The sequence below is a fragment of the Artemia sp. Qi Xiang Cuo genome, chromosome 13, assembly GCF_049724085.1.
Source record: "Artemia sp. Qi Xiang Cuo chromosome 13, ASM4972408v1, whole genome shotgun sequence".
Taxonomy (NCBI): Eukaryota; Metazoa; Arthropoda; class Branchiopoda; order Anostraca; family Artemiidae; genus Artemia; species Artemia sp. Qi Xiang Cuo.
Genome location: NC_142806.1, coordinates 54,940,619 through 54,950,951, shown reverse-complemented (window position 1 = coordinate 54,950,951; position 10,333 = coordinate 54,940,619). Strand labels below are relative to the sequence as shown.

The 10,333-nt window shown below is 32.2% G+C and overlaps 1 protein-coding gene across 1 annotated transcript in view; it reads right to left on the bottom strand.

The window, feature by feature from the left end:
• Window positions 1–740: 740 nt before the first annotated feature.
• LOC148945440 (uncharacterized) overlaps window positions 741–10,333 on the bottom strand; it is a 112,192-nt gene continuing 102,599 nt past the window's right edge. The window contains exon 6 of the mRNA XM_089099043.1: window positions 741–2,208. Coding sequence (XP_088955169.1) covers window positions 1,619–2,208 — 590 coding nt within the window. The 3' untranslated portion in view covers window positions 741–1,618. The remainder of the gene's footprint in view (window positions 2,209–10,333) is intronic.

Here is a 10,333-nt window from a genome sequence, read left to right as displayed (position 1 = left end):
GCCCGGGGTGGTAAAAGCCGGAGGGCATTTTCTAGGGTGGTGAAAGCCGGAGGTTATTTTCCAGGGGGGGGGGATAAACGCCTAGAACTATATAAAATAAAAAAATCAAGACACAAAGAACAAACAGAAAAAACTGTCATCCATTACCTAGAACATTCGAAAAATGTTTAGTAGAAAGGCAAGGCTTCCTCAGAAATTCAAATTTAGCCTGCCTTAATTGACTTAATGGCTTTCCAGTGAAATTACAGACCCACTTTTACTATTACAATAGTTACATAATAAGTATTTAGATTCAGGAAGTAAGCTCAGTAAGTAGTTGGCTTCAAACAATACTTTATGCTTATGAAGAACTCATTATCGGAACTGGTCATTGAGTAGCTTTATTGCTACTAATTCCAGCTGGAATCTTAACTAGGCTACTTTTCCAGTGCGGATCTGCAACTCCTACAATAAAAGGAATGGAAAAACATAAAACGCTATAATAAGATATCCTGAAGTAAAGATGCTCACAAAAAAAATCAAACTCACTAAGCATTATTCAAACGAAAATCCCTAATTTTTATATCCAGATTTTACGATTCAAATAATAAAAAATATTTCTTCTGCTAAAGAAAAGAAAAACTTATAGTTACAATTAATTAAACTTTAGGTTAAAGATGGGTCTAATGATCTCAAAATCTGCTTTCCTTGCTGATATTTTGAGTAAAAAAACGAGAAGCAAATTGAAAAAAAAGTTACCTGAGAAATTTTATCCCCCCCACCCCCTTCTTACATAATTGTATTTAAAAAAAATCTAGCACTAACTATGAAACTTATTTATTTATTTTTTATTTCAATTAAATTTTAGAACAGTTATTTATTTAAAGCAAAAGATTGATGAAAATAATTTTTTTTTTGAGAATAATAACAAAATCAACAATGCATGTCATAGTTTACCGATCAGCAGTCAGAACACGTGATTGTTAAGGCTGGCTCATGAATCCATGTTCTAATTTTACTTTTTTTTTCATATCTTGTTTTGGCTTTCACCCGTGGAAAAAACAGATATAGATATCAATACAGTAGAAAGTGCTGATCCGACAGATCAGAAGTCAGAACACGAGCTTTTTAAAGCTCACAAATCGTTGGAAAAAGTTTGAACTTGATTATATCATATACATAAATAATGACCGATCAACAAATCAGCAGTCTGAACACGGGATTTTAAACCTAAATCGTTGGAGGCAGTTGGAACTTGATCATATTATATATAGTAATAATAAACGATCAGCCGTCAGAATACATTATTTTTAAACCTCGTAAATCATTAAAAGCAGTTGGAACCTGAATATATAATAACATCACTCCTATATACCCTTGCCTATATACATATACCCTATATACACTTGCACTGATCCAGTCTTCGGTTTACAATCATAGCATTAATGGAGTTAGCCGTCTATGAAAATCACTATTCTGTAACTAGTTTTTTGTCATAAACTACAAACTAGCGGGGTTGTGAGATGACAGTTTAGATTAGACTTAAATTGAAAATGCTCTCTTATGCACTTTTTGGTGCCTATAATAATGGCTTGAATCATAAAAACATTTTTTGCACAGATCACATTTAAACGGTTTCTCACCTGAATGAACTCTTTGATGCCTGTTCAAACCACTCGAATTTACAATAGCTCTTTTCACATACATCACACTTATAAGGTTTCTCACCTGTATGCAGTCTTTGATGTATATTTAAAGAGTCCAATCGAGAAAAACTCTTCTGACACAAATCACATTTATAAGGTTTCTCACCTGTATGCAGTCTTTGATGTATATTTAAAGAGTACGATCGAGAAAAACTCTTCCGACATATATCACATTTAAATGGCTTCTCACCTGTATGAACTGTTTGATGCTTACTCAAAGCACTCGAATCACAAAAGCTCTTCTCACATACATCACATTTATAAGGTTTCTCACCTGTATGAAGTCTTTGGTATAAATTTAAAGAGTACGATTGAGAAAAACTCTTCTGACATATATCACATTTAAATGATTTTTTTCCTGTATGAATTCTTTGATGTCTTTCCAATGTTGAATGGAAGTGAAATCTTTTATTGCATATATTACATGCATAGTCTTTTCTGCATTTTTTCTTATTCAAGCCAATATTAGAATTTGCAGCTTCCATAGGTGTATTGGTATTACTCGGTGAAGTATTTGCAACTCCTACAATAAAAATAAAATAAAAGGGATGGAAAAAAAACCTAAAACGCTATAATAAGACGTTCTCAATCATATATCCCAAAGTAATCACAAAAAAAATCAGACAAATTATGAAACAGAATAATAGCAAAACAAGAGGCTTGAACAGATTCAAGTTTATTGCTAGAAGCATTATAAAAATAAAACTCTTTAATTTTATATTTACAGATTTTGCAATTCAAATAGTAAAAATATCCCTCTTTTAAGAAAAACAAAAGAAGAAAAACTTGTACTTGCAATTAATTACACTTTAGGTTAAAGGTAGGTCTAATATTCTAAGGGTTTATCTTTTGTTGCTGATATTTTGAGCAAAACAACAAGGGGGAAATAAAAAAAGTGACCAGAAAAATATTCCCCTCTTTGTTACATAATTGTATTTAAAAAAAAGCTAGTACCAACTCTGAATTCCTTTATTACTTAATTTTTGATATGTTTTGACACCGTAATTAATTTTTAGAACAGTTACTAAAGCAGATGTTATACGTAAGGTGTACACAAACTCCCTGGGATCCAAGAAGATTGATGAAAGTAATTTGTTTTTGAGAACAATAACAAAATCAGCAATGCTTGTCATAGTTAACTGATTAGCTGTCAGAACACGTGATTGCTAAGGTTTATGAATCGATATTCTAATTTTACGCTATTTTCACATCTTGTTTTGGCTTTCATCCGTGGAAAAAGCAGCTTCAGATATCACGACAGTAGAAAGCAGTTGGAACTTGATTATATTACATATGTACATAAAAATAACTGATCAGCCAATCAGCAGCGGGAACAAAGAAAAGGTGATCAGCAGTCAGAACACGTGATTTCTAAAGCTTGTAATTTATTGGAAGCAGTTGGAACTTGATTATATAATATATAGAAATAATAATTAATCAGCAGTCGGGAAAAATGATTTTGCAAAGCTCATAAATATTTGGATACAATTGGAATTCAATTATGTTACATATAGAATAAATTGTAAGATGATATTTCACATTCGACTTAAATGAAAATGCTATCTTACTTGAATTACATTTACATGGTTTCTCATTAGTACGCGCTCTTTGTTGCTGATTCTAACTACTTGATTGTGCAAAACGTGTTTTTCTAAATATATTTATACTATCTTTATATGTGAGAAATAATTGTGTATGTATGTATTTATGTTCTCGAAAACGGCTCCATATTTTTTCGGAATATATATATATATATATATATATATATATATATATATATATATATATATATATATATATATATATATATATATATATATATATATATATATAATATATATATATATATATATATATATATATATATATATATATATATATATATATATATATATATATATATATATATATATATATATATATATATATATATATATATATATATATATATATATATATATATATATATATATGTACATGTATATATATGTATAAAAGTATGTTTTCTTTTTCTTTCCTCTTTTCGCATTTTTGTATACTCTTTCATTGTCCATTTATTGTATACGACGGGTTTTCAATATATTATTATTATTATTATCCTCCACTTCGCACATTTTCATGTAACCTGTGGCATAGTTATTTGTGTCTCGCAATATTTCTTCCAAGAGATCCAATAGTTTGAAGGATGTTCAATACGTTCTTCAACAGCTTTATTGGGTCTAAAAAACATATTTGGCTATAAGAAGGTAGTTCAAAATCCCCTTCAGTGGTTTGTGATTGATGTGCCGTTTAATTGGTGATAAATTTGTCCAGCTACTTTGAAGCTGAAAACATTAGGACTATTGAAGGTTTGATCATGGCTTATGTTAAATGAAGCTAAAGAAATACTTTAGTTCAAGTTTCGGATTTGTTTGTGGAAATCCTTAGAGAGTAAGCGACATCCTATAAAAGGCCAAACTAATTCACTTGGAAATTGTGGAGGTGGCAATGCAATTCAAGCGAGTAAGCATCAACCTCAAAATGAATCACCTTTGTTGGCTATTCTTTCCACGGAAAAGTGGAGGACTCCAAAGTGAATAAATACACACCTATAGGGTCCCAATAAGTTTAAATTAGCATTTGCAGAGTTTACTGCATGTTCATTTCTTTGTTCTTCATTTTATTTTTTATTTGTTCTGATCCTCGTTGTGTGAAGTGTATTTTATGGTATTGGGGGGTTGTAGTTGTAGATGCCTTTATTCTCCCTTTATAGGGGAGATAAACTCTGGCCCTAAGGTAATTAAACTTTGGTAGCGTGCCTTAGGCTGTAACCGAACTAATGAGGCGCACCGACTGGGTATATTCGAGGGCTAAAGGTAGATCGTAGAGATGTTGTCTAAAACACAATACTTTTATTCAATTTACGAATAATAATTACAAATATAGATATGCTACTGGGACTGGCTGCCCCAAGTAGACCACAAGTCTCAAAAACTACAATAATATATAATAAGATACAGACACTTACAATGATCCGACAAAGTTCCAAGGTATTTCTAATGAGAAAATAAACGGGCAGAGGTTCACCTGGCAAGTCAAAAGGTCTGCCTTCAGTCTCAAAAATCGGGGTATATATATGGAAAACTAACCACCTCCATCCGGTACCTTGACACATTTAGCCAGGGAAGTGGTTATTGAGCAAGTTCCCTCCGAGCCCAAACATTCCACGATTTGTATCTTTATCTTACAAAGTGGGATTTTGAATCTTTATTTTTGCGTCTTAATATATTTTTACTCGATTAATAAATCAAAAAATAACAAATCTCTATTCCATAGCTCCCCATTTAACGATGAATTGCACAATTCGCAATATTTTACTGTGAAAGAAACTCAATTTTGTTTAAAACTAATATTATACTATCTTTTGGTTATTATGTGCATGTACACACAGTGGGTTTCCTTAGGGTCATGTTTCTGACTTTTTTGTCGTAATCATCTGAATCTAATTCAACAACAGCATTGCCTTTATCGGCTTTCGTAATAATCCTGGAATGATCTTTTTGTAGTGCGTGTAAGACCAAATGTTCATTTTTACTAAAAATTTTTTAACTTGGATTATTAACAGAAGGCGAATCCAACAAAGTTTCAAAAAATTGTGCTCTAACCTCAGTAATCTCTCCAATATCTGCACGAGAGTCATGAAATGTCCCCTCTGTGTTCGCGATAGTTTTACTATAAGGTATTTTCGAAGGGGCTATCGAGAATTTCAATCCTTTCGACAGAACCTGATTTTGCTCTGTTGTAAGGGGCGTGGAGCTGAGATTTATCATAAACGGTGTAATTTCTCAGAAATTCTTTGTCTAGAAATCCTAAAATCATGCTGAAAAGAACTTTCAGCAATAGCCTTAATTTGATGAAAATCGGCATAAGAAAGCGTACATAATATTTCTCGCTCTAGCTTGAAAATATCCTGATTTAACCGGTAGCGCTTGCTTTTGCAGTCGCTAATAACATGATTTAAAATACCAAACCCTATACGTTCTGTAAATTGCCGTTCGTTACGTGTGTTTAAGTGAAGTGAAGGTCGTACTGACTTGGTTAAAATACGGTTCATTTAACAATTATGAAGAAAATAATGTTGATTAATCAAATTAGTTTTTTTTCTCACAAGAGATATGAATGTGGTAACAAAATTGGTAGAATGCTCCCCATAAGCATGACGAAGATAATTTCTTAAACCACATTGGCCTGACATCACATAAAGAAAGAAAAACGAGCCAAAATAGGGTTTTTCTAGGCCAAATGAAAATACTGAAAAAAACAAAGCGAATATTTCGAGAGGACAAACGCCTCTCTTCTTCAGCGCTAAACTAAATAATGTATCCAAGGAAAGTGCCAAAGAAAAAAACACCAAAAAAAAAAAAACGCGGAAAGTCAATGTGAAAAGAACCAAAAAACCAAAAACTTAAAAGATGAATAAAATTCAATAAAAGCCAAAAATTAAAACCAAATACCTAACAACCATAAAAGCGAGTTATTCGCCAATATTCGCGATTTGCACAAAATCCAAAAAAATATATAATGCCATCGACGGATACTAGTGAACAACTGACAAAGAAAAGGAAACAATTCATTCACTCAAAAACAAAACGAACCAGCAATTAAATAAGTTGGAGAACTATGTCATCTGATTTTGGATTTTAATTGATGCATTTCTTGCAGACATCCTTTAAGACCTAAGGGGTTGTTCATGTGTTTGATTAGATGACTGGGAAAGTGGTTCAAGGTTTATTTCAGGGATTACAAAAGTATCGGCTTCTCATTTGAGAAAACCGAAATGTGACTCGTTTATTCTTAAATCCTAAGAATCCCTGTTCAAAGCTAAACCTAAAAGCTGGTATATATAAATTTCAACAGCTTCTCTGTAGTGCTGGACAATACCTTTGTCATGCGAAATAAGGCTAGCTTGATTAAACAAAATAGTATGGTCTGGTTTTACAAAAATGTGCTCTTCAAGGGCAGAGTCAAAATTTTCTGTTTTTTCCGCTTTTTAAGTGTATTATTAATTGAACTAGAACGCTGAGTTAATCTATCCGTTAGTCGCTGATCAGTTCTTCCGATATACCAAAGATCACACGAACAAGGAATTCTGTAGATACCGGAGTTTTCACCTATCGGGATAGGGTTTATACCTTGATAAATTTGGGACCAGATAGTTTTTCTAAGTATATAATAAGTGTAAATGTTATTTTTCCTTAGAATTTTTGAAATGTGGTCTGAAACCCCTTTAATGTATGGGATACCAAGATAAACTGAATTTTCCCTTTGATTTGTGTTTTCTGTGGAACTATCTGATAATCTTTTAATGCGTTTTGCAATTACAGAATTTATCAAACTAATTGGATAACCATTCCCAAATAAATTATCTGTAACGTGGCTGAGCTCTAAATCCAAGAAGCGTGTTGAACAAACTTTCAATGCTCTATCAAATAGAGGAGTGACAACTCCTCTTTTCACAGCAGGAGAATGATTAGAGGAATAACTTAAGTAACGGTCATTATGTGTGGGTTTCCTATAGACACCAAACTCGAAACATGAATAATTTCGGTGCACCAGAACATCTAAGAAAGGGCGACGCCTCTCTATCTCTTATTCCTGAGTAAATTTGAGTTGTGGATCCAAGGAGTTGAGCAAGTGAAGAAAAGAACCCAGAGACTCGTCACCATGCTCCCACAAATAAAAAATATCATCTTTAAAACGAACATTCCAAAATTCAGGTTTACAAAAACTTTGCAAAATAGCCCTTTCTTCAAGGTTTTCCATAAAGATATCAGTCTGTATTGGAGAAAGGGGGGCACTCATGGAGAACCCATATTTCTGTCTATAAAGATGCCTCTATAATGGAAGTAAAAAGAAGTTCTGTTACAAAGGGCTGTAACCGAAAGAAGTGTCTGATTTGAAAGAGTAGATTTTTCTGATAAAATGGGTTAGAATTAAGTTTTTGCTCAAAATCAGTTCGGCCTTTTGAGGATCACAATTGGTATACATTAAATCTGCATCAAAACTGCCAATTCTTGTATTTGGTTTAACCGAAACTTGCTTTACCTTGGAAACAAAACCAACAGAATTTGAAATATAGGGTTTTGAATGAAAAACCAGATTTGTTAAATTAATTTGTCTCGGGTTAGTTTTTGTGGACTCATCAGATATTTCTAAAGAAAAATCTAAGGTCATATTTATTCTTTATTTATTCAGAATAATTTTTAAAACACGATGCAAAAGCTTATAAATAGTTCTTTTCACCGTTAATATCGATTTCAGAATGTCTGACTTGATTAAGATAAAAAAAAACCAGAGATATTTAATTAAACACATATAGTTTTCTTTAAACATACTTTAAATGCTCTAAAACACGATAGTTTGAAATAGTTTGCATCTTTTAACGGCCTATATATATATATATATATATATATATATATATATATATATATATATATATATATATATATATATATATATATATATATATATATATATATATATATATATATATATATATATATATATATATATATATATATATAGGACTTAAGTCCTATGATCAACTGCCCCTTTCCTTCGGGAATTGTATTTTTATGTGAAATGTAGGTACATATACAAATCTTTATAGGACTAAGAGTTTCCTATCTGAAACTTGAAAGAATACTGTCAAGTTTCTGTCTCCTAAAACTATTAGAATACTTTCGAAAGAACGAAGAAAAATGATTAAAGAAAAAAAGACGGCCGAAAGCAGAGCTAAAAATATTTTGCAGACAAAGAAAAATATTATGAAGAAATCAAGAAAGACATAAAAGCGAAAGTTAATAATAGATTCAGAAACGATGACAAAGCTTCACTTTTAAATAAAAGAAACACTTGCAAACGAAATGAAACGAAATATGCAACAGATGACTCTTTTCGGGAGCATTATATTGACTCATCCCTGAAAAGGGATCGAAACCAAGTACAACACTGATGAAACGTTTCGCCAAGACCGTATCGAGTCTGCCCTTAGAAGGGATCAAACCAAGTACAACACTGACGAAAATTTTCGCCAGAAAAGTATTGAAAGGGACCGAACCAAGTACAACACTGATGAAACGTTTTGCCAAGAACGTATCGAGTCAGCCCCTAGAAGGTATCAACCAAGTACAACACCGATGAAGCTTTTCGCCAAAAACACATTGAAAGCGATCGAACAAAGTACAATACTGATGAAACTTTTCACCAAGAACGTATTAAATCATGTTTCCAAAAGTACTGGACAGACGGTGATTATAAGAAAAATCATATTTCTAGAACAACATATTGCTAGAAATGTACTGGAATAAAGAAAAGAATCCAATTCATGATGTTCGAGGCACTAATGCACGGGAAACAAATAAAAAAACTATCGTTTATTAACAAAAAAACAAAATTTAGCCAAGATGACATCTGACTTTGAAGTATTACAATATGCCTCTTCTTTTTACGCTCTAAAGGATACAGACAATTCTATGGTTGAAATCCAACTACTTTTAGAAAAATTGAAGGAAATTGTAAAACCAGTATCTAGTTCATTGGCAAAACTGCATGTGAACATTAGAAAGCAATGCCAAAAAATTGTACAGAACCTATCTAATTCATTTGATGTGCCGGAATCATCTCATTTCATGGTTGCAATGGAAAATACTCTAAAACATTGTGAGAACAGTGAAGCTTTCCATTTTGAAACCGCTTTTAAGAACTATGGCACAAATAAATGCAATAGTTGTGGTCAAAAAGATGATGTATACAAGACAATACCAATTAACACAACAGGAGAAGCAATTTTTTTTTACTACGGTGAAAATTTTCTAGTACGACGTCAGGATAGATGCTGATGTAATATTTGGAAGGATGACAGAAAAGTAATGAAATCAACTGAAATTGAAAAACTGCGTAGAAGCTTTGGCAGTTTGTCTTTGACTGGAAGTGAAGAACTTTTGAAAACTACAAGTGACGGAGGCAAATTTTATCAAAATTTGATAGAAACTAAGAAATACTCCATAGAGCAAAACATTAGCAAAATTCGTAGAAGCCTCGAAATAGCCACAATAAGCGAAAATTAGTTTGAAGGAACAATTAACATTGATGAACAGGTTGCATCAACTACAAACTATAAAGGTATGGTTGGTCAAATACTTTTTGATGATCTGGAAATGAGTGATGTGACATGGGACGGTAAAAAAGCAAATCCCGAAAACTCGTAAAAAATCCGAAAACTCAAAAAAAGCAAATCCCGAAAAGCAAAATCCCACAAGTTGGTTGCCGATCATCAAATACACCGATGCAACAAATACTGCCAGTGATAATTTAAAAGAACCCAAAAATAGATCAGTTACTTTACATTTGGATTTCCATATCCTTTAAAAGAAAAGACGGAGATGCATGACATTATTGACTGCTTAGCTCACGGATCAAACTGCAAAAAACAACGTAAGAGAATTTGCGACCTTCTACGTAAAGACACTGAGTGCTATGTTAATGACTATAGCCCCTCATTATTAATGGCAAATTTATTCAATGTTGACGTTCAGTATATTCTCACATTGGTTCAAAACTACCATATTATATCACAGATTACACGACGAAGGCAGAAAGTTCTGATG